The sequence below is a fragment of the Pelobates fuscus genome, chromosome 6 (assembly GCF_036172605.1).
Source record: "Pelobates fuscus isolate aPelFus1 chromosome 6, aPelFus1.pri, whole genome shotgun sequence".
Taxonomy (NCBI): Eukaryota; Metazoa; Chordata; class Amphibia; order Anura; family Pelobatidae; genus Pelobates; species Pelobates fuscus.
Window position 1 is genome coordinate 309,717,601 of NC_086322.1, and position 21,670 is coordinate 309,739,270.

The window sequence follows — 21,670 nt, forward strand, 5'->3', positions numbered from 1 at the left end:
ACTTAAATACTTACTGAAATTGTGTGCAATTTTACTGTTTAAAAGGATATTTAGATTTTTTGACAAATCTGATGAATTATCGGCAGAAACTGTAAATTCGTGACATTGGAACAAATTCATAATTCTTTGTGTATCAATTTTCTTTGGATCTGCGTTCTGTAAAGCCCACATGGACTTATTAACCTGCAATTAAAAGATAAAATACCATAACTCATGAGAAATAATATTTCTTGCACATTGACAGTATTTTAGAACAGAATAAATGAAAATAAAAATGAATAATGCAATGCTGTCTCTACGTAAATCATGCATACCATTTATCTCTGGAAAGCTTATATATATCAAATATATTGATATATATTTCTGAACAAGCTTGTAATATATTTTTTTGTAATTAAAGACGTTATGATAGTTGGGATGGTTCAGGTTATAGTTTTACCCTAGAGACAGAGGGGTGAATGATACAATTTCCTCTTTCATCGGTACTGCAATGTTCTAATAGAACTTTCTTTTCTGCAAACACAACTATTAAGTATTTTTTTTTAAATCCTCTTTAGCGCTATCTTAGTGTACTGGCTATACTAGAGCTTTTCAGCATTTTGTGTCAGTGATTTAAATTATGTAGATGGCACTAGCTTGGGGTCCTATTCTTTATTTGGACATTTACCTCAGAGATGCATCCTTTAAAATGGCACTTTTAGCACGATAACCGCTGTTGTTCATTGTAGTAGTTATGGTGTAATGAGTCTTTGTGCTCTATATCCAGGATGTCTTAATTAATGTTTTTTTTTATTTTTTTTGTAGAGGAACTATATTTGTACAAGAATAACAAAATAATGGAATTGAAGAATGCTCAGAATGTGTATAGGGCTAACACAGTAATGGAATTGAAAAATGCTCAGGATGTGTATAATGCTAACACAGTAAAGGAATTGAAGAATGCTAGGGATGCGTATAAGGTTAACACAGTAAAGGAATTGAACAATGCTTGGGATGTGTATAAGGCTAACACCGTAAAGGAAGTAAAAAATGCTCAGGATGTGTATAAGGCTAACACAGTAAAGGAATTGAAGAATGCTTGGGATGCGTATAAGGCTAACACAGTAAAGGAATTGAAGAATGCTCAGGATGTGTATAAGGCTAACACAGTAAAGGAATTGAGGAATGCTCAGGATGTGTAAAAGGCAAACGCAGTAAAGGAATTGAAGAATGCTGAGGATGTGTATAAGGCTAACACAGTAAAGGAATTGAAGAAAGCTCGGGATGTGTATAAGGCTACTGCAGTAAAGGAATTGGAAAATGCTCGGAATGTGTATAAGGATAACACAGTAAAGGAATTGAAGAATGCTCAGGATGTGTATAGGGTTAACACGGTAAAGGAATTGAAGAATGCTCGGGATATGTATAAGGCTACTGAAGTAAAGGAATTGGAAAATGCTTGGGATGTGTATAAGACTAACACAGTAAAGTAATTTAAAAATGCTCAGGATGTGTATAGGGCTAACTCAGTAAACAAATTGTAGAATGCTCAGGATGTGTACAAGGCTAATGCAGTAAATGAATTGAAGAATGCTTCAGTGTATAGTAAAGAATTAAAAATTACATCTGTATGACTTTTTGAATTCCAAATTGGCATACTAGATTAACTAGTTCTCTCTTATGGGTTTGAACAAGGCACATTTCTATAGATATTGGTTTCTATGACATCACTGTGTTGGTTCTTACCCTTTCCTGCAATACGATGTCCCAGTGGAAAGCTTTTGTCCGTTTCTGTATATTCCGTGAATTATTCAGTTTATGTAGTTGTTCCGGTAACGGAGGTGGCAAAAGAATAGGAGAGATCCTGCATTGTGGTAGACTTTGAGTAATGCTTATTTCTGGTTTTGAGGTATCTTCCTGGTGAATGATCTTATCAGAAAGAATACTGGAGTAAACAGTATCAGATACATTACTAGTTTTTAAATTGTTTTGTATCTTGTTGTCAGCAAGCAAGTCTGGTGGAAGAGGTTCTGGAGTTGTCTGGTTGCTTTTGATATCCAATATGACTTCACTGGAATTGCTGTTACATTTGTTAAGAGAGCTTGGAGGGTTGTGAGAGCTATATTCCTGCAGCAGGGACACCCAGTCATCTCTCATACCCAGGCTTTTATCACGATTCCTGGTCTGCTCATTCAATGGAATACGAAACCTAGAAAGAGGAAAGACAGTACTAAGATACTATTTAATCAGAACACGAGGGACAAAACAAGGCTAATCTAATGTTTATTGCTACTTTTGTACGTTTCACTAAAACAAGAGATATGATTTTTTTCAAGGATATGCAAAACGTTTATGTATCAACAGTAATAATATGGTGCTTGAGTCTAGGAAAGACGAGATGGAGCAATATGATAGAAACATTTAAATACACAGGGAATCAACACAGTAAATGAGGAGACTATATTTAAAAGAAAAATAATATATATGTGTATATATGAGAGTAAAACCACCAAGAGCTGTATAACTGGGTTCAGGACATAGGACTAGGCTGTTGGGATATGCAGAGAAGCCCAATGCAGCAGAAGGAGGGGGACATGAGAAACAGCTGGAGAGTAAGAGCATTACACACTTAGGCAGTGGGGTAAAGTCACAGCTGTAACAGGTATCCTCTCATGTGCAGCCCTTTTATCCGTTGCCCTGAGGATAGAGGCAGAGTCCATGCAAGTGTGTGGAGGGGTAGAAGTCTTCCTGAATGCCATGTCTCGCTGCCGCTCTCCTGTTTCTATATCTGTAATGGAACCTTCCGTTAATGGATGCAGACTCCGCAACCGCCGTAGCTTGACTGGAGTCTCGCCGTCTTCCTTCCACCCTGGATCAGCTTCTGTCCTCCAGGACCGTGTGGGAAAGACCTCTTCCTTCCACCCTGTATGAACCTCCAGCATCCAGGACTGTGTGGGGAAGAACTCTCCTCCAAGGAGAGCGTATCAGGAACAAGCTCTTAAAAGAGCTAAGTGATTCAAGCTCAGGGGAGTATGCAGAGCATAGCAATCCCCAGTGTGATTATAACATCTCCCTCCAATAATGAGACAAGGCTACATTTTGAGGAATCAAGAAGAACTGTCTAAAACTTTATTTAACTTGGGACTAGCCCATATGGTTATTACATTAACATTGCTGTGAAAACTCAATAAAATTACAACCAGTCAAATCATAGCAGGCAACATACAGTGACTTATTCTAACACCATGGCATATTTTTAAAGGGGTGGGGGAGACAATAATTAACAGAAAATATCTCACGTGCCTGCAGAATTAGCAATATGCAAATCTACCCGAATATGCATATGCACCAGTCATGCTATTCAGGTAGTGCGTATTGCTGTTGCTACCAACAGAGGGCACTAGACAAGCTCCATAGCCAAATCCACCTAGTTGGTAGCAAACCTCAGAAGTACAGGAGAGCAGGCAATACATTTCACAGTACACACACACACACTATAAACACTTACATTACACACACCCTGCACCTATAATGGGTACAGGGTGACTAAAACATAAGAGAAATAAAGCAACCTACATAAATAGTCTGTCTGAAGGTAGAATAGGGACTTTAAAGCCAAATACATCAAAGAGTCATAGTCACAGGGGAGTAGGCTGGCAAGGTCTCTCCAGGACCAAGTGGCAAAGGGCACTTCGTCACATATCTCCCCTTCAGGGAGAAGACTAACCAGGCACCTGAGTGCCTAAGTTAGTCGATTCACCCACCGACAATAAGCAAGTGCCAGAGTAGCCCACCCACAACAAACAGTTATTAGAGCAGCCCACCCACAGCAAACAGTGACTGCACCTGGGTATTCCTCTGGGATGATGGGGCAACACGCTGTGGGGACTTGAGGGGCAGAGGCCAGCGGCGCTATGCCCTGATGCCAGTGCTTCTGCTGGGATGAGGGGGGTGCAGGCCAGTCCTGTAACAAGTGGGTCGGCAGGGCAGAGGCCAGCGGCGCTCTGCTCAGCTGCCAGCTCTTCTGCTGGGGTGCTTGGGACATGGTCCGGCTCAGTAGCCAGGGGAACATGGGGGTCAGTGGGGGTTAACATCTCCTCTGTTAACCCTGGGTCCAAGTTAGGAGTTAGCTGGGGAGAGGAGAATTGGCTTACCTCCTCCTCCTGATACTCCTGCGATGGTAGCTGGGGATCTGGACAGGCTGCCCAGCATCCCTGTGGGTCAAGCACAGAGAACACGGTCCCATCTGCGCCGTCTGGCAAATTGGTGGTAAGCTGCTGCTGGGAAGAGAGGGGGCTGTGCTCCTCTCCCTGAAACACATGCTGCCGCTGGAGAGGGAGACCGACTGTCTCCACTCCCTTAACATTGTCCTGCTGCTGGGGAGAGAGACCAACTTTCTCTGCTCCCTGTAGGACACACTGCTGCTGGGGGGGGGGGAGGTCGACACCTTCGGCCCCCTGTAACTCACACTGCCGCTGGGGAGGAAGGACGACACCTTCGGCTCCCTGTAACTCGCACTGCCGCTGGGGAAGAAGGACGACACCTTCGGCTCCCTGGAACTCGCTCTGCCACTGGGGAGGAAGGACGACACCTTTGGCTCCCTGGGACCCACATTGCCGCTGGGGAGGAAGGACGACACCTTCGGCTCCCTGTAACTCGCACTGCCATTGGGGAGGAAGGACAAGACCTTCGGCTCCCTCGGACTCCCACTGCCCTGGCGGTAGCTCCAAGGTATACTGGGACTGACTGGAGCTGAGTAGGTACTGGTAATCCTGCTCCAGTTCCCATTCCTGGATGGCCAATTCAAACAGGTCTGGCTCTAGGTCTTCATCCATAGGGAGATCTAGTATGGTTGCTCTGGATTCATATATGTCCCATAGCTGTGACTCTGCAGCGTCCCCAAACCTTGGTCCAGCAAAGGCGTCCCATAACAGACATGGGCCATTGTAATCCTCACCCTCTGGTCTGTCGCACTTAGCCATCCCGGGAACACGCTGAACTGCATACCAATGTAGCGCCTGGTATGCATCATCGAGCCCCAGTTCCCTCAGTGCCAGAGAATTAAGCTGCATTACCAACTCCCACCTGGGCTGTTCTCCCATCATAGGCATCCATAGGACCACTCGGGCCTGTAGTCGCTGCTCCTCGCTGGGGAGACGCTCACCTGGCCAACGCTGGACACCCTCCAGGGCTTCATCCCACATCTCTTTCCTGGCGCCTTCTCTGCAGTCCAACCTGGTTGCCTCTGATACTGGCTCACCCAATGGGGCCAAGAGGCTCTGTAACCTACAGTCGAACTTATCCTCCACTTCGAGCGCTGTCCAGGGACTTGCTGGCTCCATATCGCTCCGTAATAATTCCGGTGTCTCCAGGATGCTGCTCCTCATGCTGGAAAGCCATCCCATCGCTGCCACCACTGTAACCACGGAGCCACTGCCACCACTGCACCACGGAGCTCCCCGTACTCCGACCGAGTACCCTCCATTGATGGACGCTTCCAAGCACTGCACCTATAATGGGTACAGAGTGACTAAAACATAAGAGAAATAAAGCAACCTACATAAATAGTCTGTCTGAAGGTAGAATAGGGGCTTTAAAGCCAAGTACATCAAAGAGTCATAGTCACAGGGGAGGAGGCTGGCAAGGCCTCTCCAGGACCAAGTGGCGAAGGGCACTTCGTCACAATATCCACACGCTCCTCTTTAAGTAACCAGGCTATGTTCAGGGATGTGGTGAAATTAACCTCGCCACTGGTTTTTGGAGGGGCCTCTTGCCCTAGGACTATGGCCCCTGTGTTAAACTGTGCTCCAGGGCCATAGACAAGCTTGTTCATGTCTTTTTCCTATGTGGTTTGGTAAATGGGGTTAACAAAACAAACTGTTGAACAGCCGGACCACCCGCAAGTGCAGCGTGCAGCCTATTTACCCCCAGAAGCTGTGGTTAACCGGTGTTAAGCGGTGTTTGGTCATCGAGTTCATGGAACTCAAATCGTACATGCGCCGGCACGAACACCGCTGAACTTTTACCTTCTCCAGAACTTCAACGCTTTGACTGGAGTCGAACAGTGTTCGACACTTCGACCACCACCATTGGCTATTTCCACGAACAGCCCCAGTCCGTGCATTCGAACGGAACTTAGCACTAGAAATAGACCGACCGCACAGCCTAAATCTGTGGAACTATTTTGGGCATGAAAGCCATGCTTGCGGTCGGTCATTAATGACTTCCAGGAATTCCCTGAAACCCTGCTCTGATCTGGGTGAATTTGGGATATGCTTTTCACCCAGATCAGGGCTATCCAGGGATGTATAATTTGTGGGGATATGTGGTGTTTTGGGGTGTTTTCTGTGTTTTGGGAAAAATGTGTGTTTTCTGCCTGTGAGTAATTAAGTTAGCCCATTGTGTTTGTTAATTGTATTACAGGCAGAGGGGAGAGTTTGTGTACAGTAACTGGGAGTGTTCTAATGTAAACCTCTGTAACCGTGTGGAAAAATACTGTATACAAGTAACCAATGTACCATTAAACCTTCTGTTCTACTTCACCCTCAATCAAGAGTCCTGTCTGTTATTGGGGGGAATCTGAGGTAGCCAGTCGGGGTGCCAGGTGATCTGTTACAAGGGAAGACTGGAGAGCTTAACTCTGATACATGGACCCCGCATGGCCCGTTCCTGGAATCTGAAGTGGAGTCTCCGATTCAAAACTCTGCAAGCAGGCTGCTTCAGTGGGGTTGCTTCCTCTGCCTCTTCAGGTTCCACCAGAAGCGTTGACATATGCCGTCAAATACTCTATGAAAGCCCTCTTCCCAGCTTCGTACCAAAACCTATGGAACATACTTTGTGGCATCGCCGCCATCGCCCATTTTAAACATGCTGCGTGGAGACCGCCAGCACTGGAGCCACCCAGGAACAGGAAAAGTTGAGTCTGATTTGCTTGGTGGGGGCCGGGATAACCCCCACTGGCCCGGAGGTGGGGGGGGGGAGAATTTGGGGCTCAGGTGATGACAGGAGTGCCCATGAAGTCCCAGTCAGGGAGATTGGCCACTTCTCCCATCGAGTAAATGCACCAGGCCTCAACCAGTCGAGGGATACAGCTTCACCACAACATGAAGATTCAGATTTAGAGTCTGCACCACCAACGCCCAAGATGTAGCAAACACTTGTGGTAATTGCAGGTTGTCGGTTGGCAGAATGTTACTATCCCTTAAAGCTATTAAATAGCAAGATTAATCAGGAGCTCAAGCCTGCTGCATCCTCTCAGCATGGCCGTCAAGCCTCGCCCCACAGATTTTAAATGCATACCCATCAATTTATTAGAATTACGTCTGCCACAAATCCTACACCTGACCCAGGCTGGCACAGTGCCGCTACTTCCTAAAATACCTGACGCTAATTTGTTTGCTGTTTAATTGCTGCCAAATTTACAACTAGAGACACTGAGTTACCAGCAGGCACTGCTATAAAGCCAGTCACTAACAGGTCCAGTTATAGGCAGGGACAGACTGGGAATGAAAAGCCGCCCTGGAAAAAAATTCTATTCCAGCCCCATAATGCACCGCGCCAGCATAGTGTGCAGATATGGAAGTGGGGGAAAAAAACTGAAAACTATCAGGCAAACATGAAAGAAAGCACTCATAGGACTTCAAAATAAAGAAAAGAACGGATTTGTTGTAAGCAGACGTGCATTGGCATATAATCAATGTTTCAGTATTGAGTATGACGTATTAAGGAAAGTTTCGTAATTGGACTGACATTGTGAATGTATGTTATTGCACAGCAGTAAAAAGAATGACGTTATCTTGCTCATTCTGAAGTAATGAGTGTGTTCTTCACTTTGGCTTACAACTGGATGATCTTAATTCCGACAGGAAAGCATTGGGAGGCTATTGCTCATAAAGATGCAATGCATTAATGAATCTCTATGGGGAGCGTTCCGCACATCCATGCAGAGTGCGGAGATGCTCAACATAGGTGCTGCACACTGTGCAGCACTGGACTAGGAAGCAGCTCTAGTGGCCGTCTGAGTGACTGCCACTAGAGATGTTGCTAGGCAGCGATGTAAACACTGCCTTTTCTCTTAAAAGGTAGCATTTAAAGTGCTCAGCATACAGGGACAGGCTATAGACAACAGGACCACAACATTAAACTGTAGAAGTTCTGGTGACTATATTGTCCCTTTAATACGAAGTCTTTCTCTCAATGGTCGACTCTAAATTACAGGGAGAGCAGGAAACACCAGTGAAGATGCATTTTGTTTGTGTGTTTCTCCCCCAAGCCCCTTTCATGTGTCTCTTAGCCCCAGCCCCTTTGTCTCTTTCTCCCCTTTCCCAGCCCTTCTGTTAGTCTCTTTCCCTGACCCCAGCACTTCTGTGTGTCTCTTTCCCCACAGCTCCTCTGTGTGTCTAATTCTCCTCTTCCCCAGCCCCTCTGTGTGTCTCATGTTCCCCTTTCCCAGCCCCTCTGTCTCTTTCTCCCCAGACCCCTCCATGTCTTTTTACTCCTCTGCCCCTCCGTGTGTCTCATTTCACTCCCTCCAGCCTTACATGTGTATCATTACCCCCACCATACCTCACATCCAGCCTTAGATGTTTGAGTCAATCTTACAAATCTTTGTAATATTCTGTTATTTTACTCCTTTAAGACTTTATCAATGCATGGACTGTGCTCGTCCCTTGGTTTCATTAGGTTTAATTAGCATCCTAATAAATTATCTCATGCATCCGTGACTGCAACCTCCCTGTCCTTAACTCGCTATAAGTTATTTTTAAAGAGTTTTCTTTCTGCCCCATTTACCTCCCAACAAGTGTTGAAAATATAATATTTTCTATATGAATATTGATGGTTAACTTAATAGCATTTGCCAGGCTGTATTGTTACTTGACGTAGTTTACGAGAAAATATGAATTGGGCTTCGGAATGTTCTAAAATACATTTTAACTGCTGGAGCTACAAATATATCTCATTAAACTGAGACAACGAAACATATCAGATGGTTATGCTTCTCGAGAGGGAGGCACTCTGCTGAATCTGACCTTTGCAGACTGCGCTAATTGCTCGCACAATTCCAGCGAGAAGCTGAATACTTGCCATGATTTGACTCAGCAATATGTTTACCTTTTGTGTAGATATAGAAAAGGGATAAGAAAATCTGCCTCCTGGAAGAGCTGGGCAACTTTATTTGGACCCACACAGACGAAAGGTCATGGTTTTTTGTATTAAATATGCCTATCAAGCCATTTTGGTCTCTAAAGTTTAGAAATTAGAATAAAGAATTGAGGAAGGGCAAAACAGTTCAGAACTTTTACTAATGCTTTAGTTTAAGACCTAAAAATGGCCAGTGGGGAATTTGAGAGAAATAGGCATTTTGTGTACAAAAAAAAGGTATCTTTGAGTTCAGCTCATAAAAAATAGGGGCAAAACCAAAAATGTTGCATTTATAATTTTGTTCAGTGTATGTACAGAATTGTGGCACCAATATTAAAGGGTTACACCATGAGTCTGTAAGTGCAACATATAGAGTTTTACCCCTCTGCATTCAGAATTGTAATTTCAATTCCCGTCAGCCTGAGAATGTTAGTCGTTGGCTGAGAGTGATCAGAGTGGTTATGGCTGCAGAACATCAGAAGCTGGAAGCACGTCGCCGGGCAACCAGGTGGAATCGGAGCCCAGCTGGGACTATTGCTAAATGGATTGCCCCTTTACGGGTTGTAGTGATTGTGATACTAGGATTAACTCTATATGTGCTGATAATTTATTCAGTGACTCAAATAAATAAGGTATTACGGTATTTATTTAAGCCAGAACAACTTCATAGTGATGGAAGTTTATTATTTAAAATACATCATATATACTTTAAAGATAAATTATTATCTTTCACCAGCTTTTGAACCAGAAGTCTCAAGTTCATGGTTTGGGGGGGTATGTGAATTTTAGCCAAGGTTCTAAATTACACCCTTCTAGAGAAATAAAACAGTATTTTCAAGTTTTTCAAAGTTCAGAAGGAAGGCTAATTACTGAGAATGTGAATTTAAAGTACCTGGCATTGTTACATCCGTGTTTGATCTGTTACAAAGTGTTTCATTTGCAATATTGCACATTGTTGTTTATCGCTAGACAATTTTCCATGCTGGAAATGTGTAACTTGCATAACGGAGCAAGATTTAAAAAATGTACTTTTAAGATTTCATTCGCGAACAAACTACTTCACAGCCAGACCCAGAATTACATTTAATTCAGGCCAGTAAATGCCAGGTATAATGAAATAATGACACTCAGTAAACTATGTTTTAAAATGACTTTCTCAAAAACGTGAGCTATAAATGGGAAATATAAATGCATTATACAAACATCTTTTCACTTTACATGTAAAATTATAAACGTGTGTATTTGCAAAGAAAATAAATGTCCCTTTAAGGGACAACTCGATAAACACACAATGTTTATCAAAGAGCAGTGGTGTAATGGACACAATAGAATTCTGGAAATCAATCCACTTACAGTCATGGGAAAATAATTCTATGGTTTTACATATCAGGACAAAATATCAATCATCTTGTCCTTAGCAGATCTTAAAATTAGGTCAATACAACCTCAAATAGACAACACATGACATATTACACAGGGTTTATTTAACACAAATAATGCCTAACTGGAGAAGCCAAGTGTGAAATACTAATTACACCGTAGGATTCAATACCTTGTAGAATCACCTTTAACAGCAATAACTTGAAGTAATTGTTTTCTGTATGACTTTATCAGTCTCTCACATCGTTGTGGAGGAATTTTGACCCACTCTTCTTTACAATGTTGCTTCAGTTCAGTGAGGTTTGCTGGCATTTGTTTATACACAGCCAGTGGCATAACTATAAACCACTGAATCTTGGTGCTAAAATTGTCCTTGTGCCCCCATGTATTTCATTCTCTTCGCAACCCCTCAATGTGTCTCATTCCCTCCTCAGCCCCTTCGTGTGTCTCATTCCCTCTTTCCAGCCCCGCTGTGTGTCTCATTTCCTACCCCCACCCCTCCATGTGTCTTATTCCCTAGACCCCATGTGTCTCTCTATCCTAGCCCCCTCAGACCCTCCATGTGTCTATCTCACCAAACCCCCATCACCTCCATGTGTCTCTCTCCCCTAGCCTCCCCCCCATGTGTTCTCTAATCTAGCCCCCACTCACGCAAAACAATTCCAAATACCCACCTCCTCCTTTGTTTGGTTTTTGGCACTGTGCATTATGGTCAAACATCTCTACTTTGGTCTCATCTGCCCAAAGGACATTGTTCCAGAGGTCTTGTTGATTCTTCAAATGCAACTAGCAAACCTAAGCTGTGCTGCCATGTTCTTATTAGAGAGAAGAGGCTTTCTCCTGGCAAACAAACCATACTTGCTTAGTCTTTTTCTAATTGTATTGTCATGAACTTTAACATTAACATTCTAACTGAGGCTTGTAGAATCTGAGATCAAACTCTTTTCTTTTGCAATTCCTCTGAGCAATGGTTGCTTCATCTAAGTGTTGCTTCTAAGTGTGTGTGGTTGGAGATATTCTGGAGAGTTTTACAGAAGCTTCAACTGTCTAAGATTTGTGCTAAGAGTTTTCTTTTCTACTGTTACAGGTAAGATTCATCTGTCGGAAAAGGTTACTGATTGCACAAGGTTTGATTTCCTGTTGGTAATTACAAGGCATTTGATTTGATTAGTTAGCCACTTGCCATTGATTGCTGTTTAAATTAGCTATTGTTTGCAAATAAAGAGAGGCCTAACCAGGTGTTAAACATTCATAGTGGGTGGTGATTTTAGGAGTATATAAGGGTTGTTGTCATTAGCTTGGCTAATATAGCTTGGTTGCTTCATCTAAGTGTTGCTTCTAAGTGTGTGTGGTTGGAGATAAACTGGAGGTAATCTGAATTATTCAGGAGGATAAATAAATAGTTAAAATTCATTTGATTTAAATTAATTCACCTCATTGGAATGGCAGACTTAGTTCAGTGTAATAGTTGCTATGCATTTGTTTCACGTTCCACTTTTTGGAGGTTTGGTTGTTGTCTAATCTGTAGACAGTTCTCTATCTTGCGGCAGGAGATTGTATTTTTGAAGTCTGAGATTTGTAAATTATCTGGTAAACAAACTCAGGCTGGAACTGCTGCAAAGCCACTGCCACAGAGACATACTATGAATGGCAGATGGATTACTGTAGGATCTGGTAGACTTAGAGTTGTGGATAAAAGGCATATTGCACAGTCTGTTGCTCTACATAATTCATTTTCTGCACTTTCAGAGTGTAATGGTGTTGTGGAGAGAGGCACTGAGGGTAGTGGTGTTGTGGAGAGAGGCACTGAGGCTAGTGGTGTTGTGGAGAGAGGCACTGAGGCTAGTGGTGTTGTGCAGAGAGGCACTGAGGCTAGTGGTGTTGTGGAGAGAGGCACTGAGGCTAGTGGTGTTGTGGAGAGAGGAACTGAGGCTAGTGGTGTTGTGGAGAGAGGAACTGAGGCTAGTGGTGTTGTGGAGAGAGGCACTGAGGCTAGAGTGTTGTGGAGAGAGGCACTGAGGCTAGTGGCGTTGTGGAGAGAGGCTTGGAGACTATGGTTGAGGCCTAATAGAAAGCAGTTGTTGTTGGGAGATGTCTTCCCGGAGTTACTGCTCAGAGACAGGAGACACATTTGTTATATTGTTAAGCGAGCAAAGCAGGAAGGGGAATTGGATGTACTTGTCTATCTAGGGACAAATTACTTGGCTTGCAATGAGGTTTCAGAGGTTAAGGAAGTGTTTAGTGTTTTTGCCAATGATATACGGCAGGTTGCTTAGCAAGGATTTGGCTTTAATTCTCATGGTAGCTCTGTTTGGAATGGAAATAAACTGTACAAAAAAGATGGTTTACATCTTTCTCAAAAGGGAACAAATGTTCTCAGTGAGCAGTTCAGAGGTTTTGCTAGGATGTATTTAAACTAGGAGGGGGGGCAAAAGGGTGACAAAACATCAATCCAATTGTCCCTCAAAAACAAGGACAGAAGGTGCCTGTAGCAAGTGTGTTAAAAAATGGTAATATTAGAGTCATGTCTTCAAATGCTCGCAGTTTAGGGAATAAGATCCATGAACTTGTGGCACTAATGTCAACTGATAGTGTAGATTTAGTCGCTGTTACTGAGACATGGTATAATGAGAAAAATGACTGGGACATAGCAATACCAGGGTACTCTTTATATAGAAAAGACAGGGAAGGCCGGAAAGGGGGAGGGGTGGTCCTGTATGTGAAGGATAGCATAAAATCTAGCCTAATAAAAGTTAGTGAGGTGAACATAGAGTTCGTTTGGGTTACGTTAGAATTTGGTAATCACACAGTAACTTGTGTAGGTGTGATTTATAGGCTCCCATGACAAATTGAAGAGTTAGATAATCTACTAGTTGAGGAAATAGCTAAAATGACAATGAATGGGGAAGTTATCATCATGGGTGACTTTAATCTTCCTGATGTGAATTGGAAAACAAAAATAGCTGCTTGTGCCAGGAGCACACATATTCTAAACTCCCTACTGGGATTGTCTCTAAAACAAGTCGTTGAGGAGCCAACTCGTAAAGAGGCCATACTAGATTTAGTGTTAACAAATAGAGATTTGGTATCCGATATTATTGTAGGTGAAAGTTTAGGATCCAGTGATCATCAATCAGTGTGGTTTAATATAAGAACAGTGACTGAGTCACACCACACAAAAAAAAGTTTTAGACTTTAGAAAAACAGACCTTTCTAAAATTAGAATATGTGTAAAGGAGTCATTATCAGACTGGAGCAATTTAAATGGCGTCCAAGAGAAATGGGATTATTTAAAAGTTGCACTGCTGAAGGCAACAGAAAATTGCATTAGGCTTGTCAGTAAAAGCAAAACATTCAAGAAACCACTGTGGAACTACGCAGATGTGGCCAAAATAGTAAAAAAACTAAAAGTTAGCAATTAGTAATTATAAAAAAAACCAGAGTGAGGAAGACAGAATGACCTATAAGATTAGGCAGAAAGAGGCTAAGCAAGTTATAAGAGCTCCCATAATAACACACAGAAGAGAAAATAGCACAGTCAGTAAAAAAGGGGGACACAACTTTTTTACATACATAAATGAGAAAAGAAAAGTAAAACAAGGATTAGTTAGATTAAAAACAAAAGAAGGAAGGTATGTAGAAGAGGATAAAGGTCTAGCTGACTGCCTCAATGAATATTTTTGTTCGGTATTTACAGATGAAAATTAAGGATAAATGAGTCCTTTATTACACGTGAGTTTACAGAGGAAGAGGTTCTATTTCAACTGTCAAAAGTAAAGACAAATAAGTCAATGGGACCTGATGGAATACACCCAAAGCTATTAAAAGAGCTTAGTGGTGTACTATCAAAACCATTAACAGATTTATTTAACCAATCATTGTTAACAGGAGTAGTCGCAGAAGATTGGAAGTTGGCGAATGTTGTGCCCATTCACAAGAAAGGTAATAGGGAGGAGTTGGCCAACTATAGGCCAGTAAGCCTTACTTCAGTAGTGGGGAAAGTGATGGAAACCATGTTAAAGGATAGGATTGTTGAACATCTAAAAACACATGGATTTCAAGATCAGAGACAACATGGGTTTACTTCAGGGAGATCATGCCAAACTAATCTTATTGATTTTTTTGATTGGGTAACTAAAATTATAGATCAGGGTGGTGCAGTAGACATTGCTTACCTCAATTTCAGTAAGGCTTTTGACACTGTTGGACATAGAAGGCTTATCAATAAACTGCAATCTTTAAGTTTGGATTCCAATATTGTTGAATGGGTAAGGCAGTGGCTGAGTGACAGGCAACAGAGGGTTGTAGTCAATGGAGTATATTCGAAGCTTGGGCTTGTCACCAGTGGGGTACCTCAGGGATCTGTACTTGGACCCATTCTCTTTAATATTTTTATTAGTGATATTGCAGAAGGTCTTGATTGTAAGGTATGTCTTTTTGCTGATGATACTAAGATATGTAACAGGGTTGATGTTCCAGGAGGGATAAGCCAAATGGCTAATGATTTAGGTAAACTAGAAAAATGGTCAGAGTTGTGGCAACTGACATTTTATGTGGATAAGTGCAAGATAATGCATCTTGGACGTAAAAACCCAAGGGCGGAGTACAGAATATTTGATAGAGTCCTAACCTCAACATCTGAGGAAAGGGATTTAGGGGTGATTATTTCTGATGACTTAAAGGTAGGCAAACAATGTAATAGAGCAGCAGGAAATGCTAGCAGAATGCTTGGTTGTATAGGGAGAGGTATTAGCAGTAGAAAGAAGGAAGTGCTCATGCCATTGTACAGAACACTGGTGAGACTTCACTTGGAGTATTGTACGCAGTACCGGAGACCGTATATTCAGAAGGTCTACTTCTAAATAGGTGAACTTCTAAATAGGTGAACACTCAAAATCCCTCTAACAAGGAGGTTCTAGAGATTGTTCAAACTAGACTTTGTCAAAGGCTGAGCTATATCAAATTAGAGGTACATGACACAGCACTTTCTGATCCCACTAATCATAAATGTTTTTTTATATGGAAGTATGTAGATATCTGAAGGTTGTATTAGTATGAAGCCTACAGTTAAACCATTGCTCCCCATGGATACTTCATTGGTTTTAAGGGATCTGAAACCTTCACTCTTTTGACCATATGACTATTTCACCACAGTTGCTTAATATTAAGTTAGCTCTACTGGTGGAATTAGCATAGAAGAGTATCAGATCTTCAAGCACTTTACTGTCTTTCACAATATAGAATATTCCTCAGAGTTGTTCCTGAATACAGTCATAAAGTGACTTCTTCTATTCATATTAATTAGGAAATTATTATTCAAGCTCTTAAGCCCATTGATGAGAATGAAGACTCAGACATTAAACTTCTCGTCTTTTTCTAGTTAAATGTTTTAGGATCTATGATCAGGTCTACCAAGCCTCTATAAAAGTTATCAGCAGATGTATAGTCTTGGCTAATTCAGGCTTCTAAAACTCTGGGGTTACAGTATGTGAGGGTCTTCTCACCCTTGAACTTATATGTAAAACAGCCAATTATTTTATCAGGCATTTTCATGGGGACGTTAGGGCAGGATAAATTGACAAGAGTGGGCTTTCAGTATTCACTTACGATATTCTTGGATGTGTGTGTGTCGTCACTTTGCACTGATAATTTTGAAGTTTTGTGTATATCTTTTTCTCCCTTGGTTATTGCTTGGGTATTACCCATTGTTGAGTTGCCATGAATATGGTCAGTAAAAAGGAACATTTATTTCTTCTTACCGTGATTTTCTTTTTCTGGTCATAGGTCATGGCAGCACAAAGATCCCGTCCTGGGATATTGCTGGAAACCAGACTGAGGGTGGGAGGGTTAGGAGGGGTTAAGAGGGGGTAATAATTTTAATTATATATAATAAAAAGTTAATTTAAGTTACAAACTCTATATTTTACCCTGTAACTTTACAAAACACCTTGAAGCTTGTACATGGGGGCACTGTCGTACTAGGGAGATTTCACTGAATACAAGCATGAGTGTTTTAAAACAGTGCAACGTATCATGACAATGATATCATCAGTCAAATTACAGTTTTTTTGCGCAAAAAGAAATTATGAACACTAACTTTGACGAGGGTTTGTAACCAAGTGACTGCTAAAAAAGACTGGTCATAACACATTTTTGAATACCATGTGTTGTATACTTTTCATTTCTGGACCTACATACGGTCTCAAAGGCAACATAGGCCCAGAAAACAAATATGGTAAATATGGTAAATGTGTGAAAACTAAAATAGGCAAGCCTTATATTTTACTCTGTAACTTTCTAAAGTCCTTTAAAACCTGTACATGGGGGGTACTCATCAGACATCGCTGAATGCAAATATGTGTAATTTATTTCAGTAAAATCTAACAGTATTATGACGTTCACAGTTAAAATGCCATGCAGAATATTTTTAGGTTTTATTCATATTAAATTATGTTTAATATATAAATATTTCATGAGAAATTAAAGCCCGGTTTACCCTGAATAAAATGATATATAATAAGGGGGGGTGCACTTAATAAGAAAGAGGCAAATCACGGTTGAACAGACATATAGCGCGAATTCCAGGTTTTGTTTAAGGGGTTAAATGCATGCAAGTGTCCATTATGTGTATATTTACTAAATAGGGATTTGTTTTCTTTATTTGGCAATAAAGTGTCCCTTTAAATCAGTAGTTCTCTAACCAGTCCGCATGGCCCACCAACAGTCCAGGATTTATGTATTTCCCTGTTTTATTCCAATGGAGATACTAACAAAACCTGGACTGTTGGTGGGTCTTGAGGACTGGTTTGAGAACCACTGCTTTAAATCTAAGAAAAGCATAATTTGTGGGAGTTTTTTTTACTTTACTGAGCTTGCGCATATTTTTGTATATTTTCCTTAGTCTAGTCAAAATTGCCAAAATTGAATTTTAAAGAGATATTTGGCTGAAATGGAATAAAGGTTGATTGGCATACACTATGCAAACACCCTGATAATACGCTAACATGTGTACTCTATCTACAGGCAAAACTTGAACCAAATCCAGTTTAAGTATTCTAAATGAGTAAAGTGTAATTACTGAAACAATCTAAAAATGTTAAGTTATTTCATTCATGATAAACACATTGCCAGCTTGGTCCCTCGGGCCTTTGGTGTTTACTTGCAATCTCGTTCTCTAATTACTGGACCTGAGGGGATAGCACACTTTGCAGGTAAGCCTGATATACCCGGAATGGCCTGTTATTTCTGGAAATCACAAATGCCGTTTTAGTGCTAAACAAATCATTTTTTTATAACACGATCCTTAAGGAGCCTGTATTACAAAACAAACTGTTATTAGTTAACCCTTTCTCTAGCAGCCCAGGTTTATATTGGATTGGATACTGTTGGAATATAGAACACATTTTTGGTTTTCAAGTGAGTTTCCTTTAAAGCTGTAACCGGTCTCACTGACTGTCTCGCTCTGATACCGGAGAAACTGACGGAAGCCAAGCACAGAGAGATGGACACAGGTTTCTTCAGGAAGGAAGAGATTCTTTATTGGATCACCGATCGGGACTCAGAGGGACTAGCGTCACCAAAATACAGCAAAGTCTGAGTACTGAATACATAGAGTACATTCCTTATATAGCACTGTAGCTCCTCCCACAATTAACTACACCCACACATACCCTTAACCTATTTAATAAATAGAGTCTAAACTCATCCATCCGGTCTAACCACGTGGCTCATCTGATACAAAGGAGAGGGACGCGTAATTCCAGTTCTTACATTCCTGCACCTGGTCAGTACAGTGATAACAGTATCTTAGCTACGTGTAATTAACTAACTGATACTACAAACACATATACATACATATGCCTTGTGGCAATCTTAGCCTGCTAAACTTGTATTTTACTGGAATTACATCACATTCCCCCCTTTGATGCCTCTGATATTTCACAATTACTTGAGGCATCACTTAACCTTGGTTTGCATATACCTCAGGTTACCATGAACCAGACCAGACTTATCTTATGATGTGAATCTTTTAACACTCATCTTCCTGCATTGGTTCTCCTTGATCTAGAGCCTTATACTTATATATCGCCATTATCTGTGCAGCAGCCTTCCTCTCTGCTATACTTCCTATCAGGCTTTGCACAGACCTAACTACTAAGGGTATAAGACACGGTAGGAGTAGACACAACAGTAAAATCAGTAGGACTCCACCTACCACTGCCTTAAGCCCTCCAAACCACTCATACCAGCTACCAAACCAACTACTTGGATTGTACCCTTTCCATACCTGAGTAGGCACATGCACTAGTTTAACCATATGGCTAGTAAGCTCAGCTATTGCTTGCCCTTCGTCATCTATTTGAAGACAGCAATTGCTCAGGTTAAACTTCCCACATACACCTCCCTCTACTGCCAAAAGGTAATCCAAGGCTAATCTATTTTGGTACACTGCTGTCCTCATCCTGGTATTATGCTTCGCTAGAAGATTGAGTGCTTGTGAGGTCTCATTAGTAATAATCTCAACCACCGCCTGTAATCTTATAATACGGTTGAGCATATAAATTGGGGTTCTATAACCAAAGGTACCATCTTCTGCCCACGTGGCTGGCCCATAATAATCTATGATACGCTGGGGAGGCCATTCATTATCTTCCCAGGTGCCTATCTCTAAGGGTCCCCTTTTCTTCCTATGATTCACATCATACACTTTAACACCTAAAGTCTCACCTGTTTCAATCGGTAACAAGAAGAAGGATGGTTTGAGCATACCCAACACACATGCCCCTTCCCAGTCCTGTGACAACTCCGAATAGGCTTTCTTACCACAGATCCAGTACAAATTTGCTGGGGCTCTCCAGGTAGATGTGATGGATAAATCAAACCACACATCCTTTAAACTGGCATATCTAGCAAACGGGTTAGATGGTTCTGAGACATTTGAAGCCGACCACCAAGTTGTATTTTTAGTATCATCATCATAAGCTTTTTGCCCTAGACAAGTTAATTCTCCTACAGAAGTATTATACATTATTCCTTTCCTTGCTATGCAAACATAACCTATGATGGAGGTCTTTAATCTCCACTCAGATTTACCTCTAACACTCAAATGATAATCGGCTTGTGTAGATATTAGTTGGTCAACTGCCTCAGAACCGGACATTACCTCCTTTGCTTCCCAAGGCCATTGGTCTCCCATGTTAGTACCTCCACACACATAGCAGTTGGTAACATTAAGACTACCGGCAATACTTTCAGCTAGGTCAATGAACAGGTTTTTAGCGTTATGGGGGATCTTATTATCTATACTCATCTCTTCATAAAAGGAATGGTATACTTGATGAGTCTGGGAGGATACCGTATCAGTCTCTATTCCTATAAACAATAATGTCCCAGGATCTAAACCCGTCCCGTATATCTGAAACCCAAATAAATTTCCATACTTATCTAGGAACTTGTCGGGGTTATTAATAAGTATATGGACTGGGTTGCATTCCATAGACTTACAATAAGGGCTAGTCGGCAACTTAGTCACTATCATGTCTTTATCTACTGTCTGTCCCCAAGTCGCCCACCCCACACAAGACCAATATGGACAAAAGTTATAGTCTTTATTTGGGCATCTAGGACTCACATATTTATTTTTACTACTGGGACAAATATATTTATCATTAGACCCATACGTCCTCTCCCATCTAAGATCCCCACATACATTCCACGGTTTTCTACCACTTGATATCGCCTTACATGCATCAAATAGCAGAACACCCGAAGAATGTACGGATTCTAACACCGTCTTATTAATTAGGGTCCCCTGAGGATCTCCATTCCTGAGAGTCAACCAAATTGTACGAGGTTGATACTCTGGACTGAAGCACTTAGGTTCTCCTACTCCTAAATGGCACACACTATAGTCTATATTTAGGTATCTACATCTTGATACCTCTCCTTTACATTCGTATTGTGAATGCCAAATTAGGGTTTGGGAAATATGGTTACCTGTTCTCGTAGTCTTAATGCATACCTCACAGCTAGGAGTGTCGGTACCTCTACCTTCCTGAATATAAAAACACATATAAATAAACACAATCAAAAGCACATCTTTCGCCGTCATCCTCAGTCTTCGTCCGTGCGATGGAACCTCAGCTTCCAGGATGTGAGGGCTGCAGGGAATGGAGTTCTGCTCGTCTTCACAGGTGTCCCTTCGAGACTTTCCTGGCTTATACACTATGTGTTGGTAAGCGGACAGGCTTTATTATGGCCTTCTCACTCACACCTGTAACAATAAAATTTGTAATCCACAATAATTCCTCGTTACTCCGACTGAGTAGTGCGTTTCAACCGGATCTTGCAGGGATTCTCTGGATCTGCTGTAATTTGCCAAGAATCGACTGCTGCTGGTTTAACCCTGCAGTGATGTATCCACGGAGTTACTTCGGCTACTTTTATCGCTGTAGGGGTAGACAAAAGAACAACATAAGGACCTCTCCACTTGGGCCCTAACGGTACATTATTCCACTCTTTAATCCACACTTGGTCTCCTGGATGATAACTATGAACAGGGGGATAAATATTCACAGGTAATCTATCTTGTACCCATTTCTGTACCTCCTCCATAGTCTTACCCAACTCTACAACCTGCTGCCCCCAAGAATTCTCGCACTTGTCTTCTATTCTTGGGTATTGGTATTTGGCAGACAGCTTCTTTTCTCTCTGGCCCCATAATCCTTTGACCTTCAGAGATATGGAATCCCAGATACTTGACAGTTGGCAAACACAACTGAGCCTTCTTCCTGGACACCTTGTATCCTGCCTTCCAGAGAATATGTAGTAGATCGTGCGTTGCTTGCTGACATTTTTCTTTTGTAACTGCTGCTATCAACAAGTCATCTACATATTGTAACAATACACATTCTCCTGGGATAGACTCGAAATCCAGTAGATCTTGACTTAGAGCTGAACCAAATAGGGTAGGTGAATTTTTAAACCCTTGGGGCAGTCTTGTCCAAGTCCTTTGGCGTTTTGAGCCCGTTACAGCGTTCTCCCATTGGAAAGCGAAAATACATTGGCTTTCTGCGGCAATTCGGAGGCAAAAGAAGGCATCTTTGAGATCTAAGACTGTGAAGTAAGTAGCCCCGCCCGGAATTAAAGCAAGCAGGTTATATGGATTGGG

General features: G+C 41.7%; 1 protein-coding gene across 2 annotated transcripts in view; it reads right to left on the reverse strand.

Moving 5' to 3' along the window:
* Positions 1-21,670, reverse strand: part of LOC134565981 (formin-I-like) — a 178,042-nt gene that overhangs the window by 70,003 nt on the left and 86,369 nt on the right. For both annotated transcript variants that reach the window (XM_063425689.1, XM_063425690.1), the window contains exons 7-8: positions 1,726-2,188; positions 15-183 (exon numbers count right to left, since the gene is read on the reverse strand). In XM_063425689.1, coding sequence (XP_063281759.1) covers positions 15-183; positions 1,726-2,188 — 632 coding nt within the window. The remainder of the gene's footprint in view (positions 1-14; positions 184-1,725; positions 2,189-21,670) is intronic.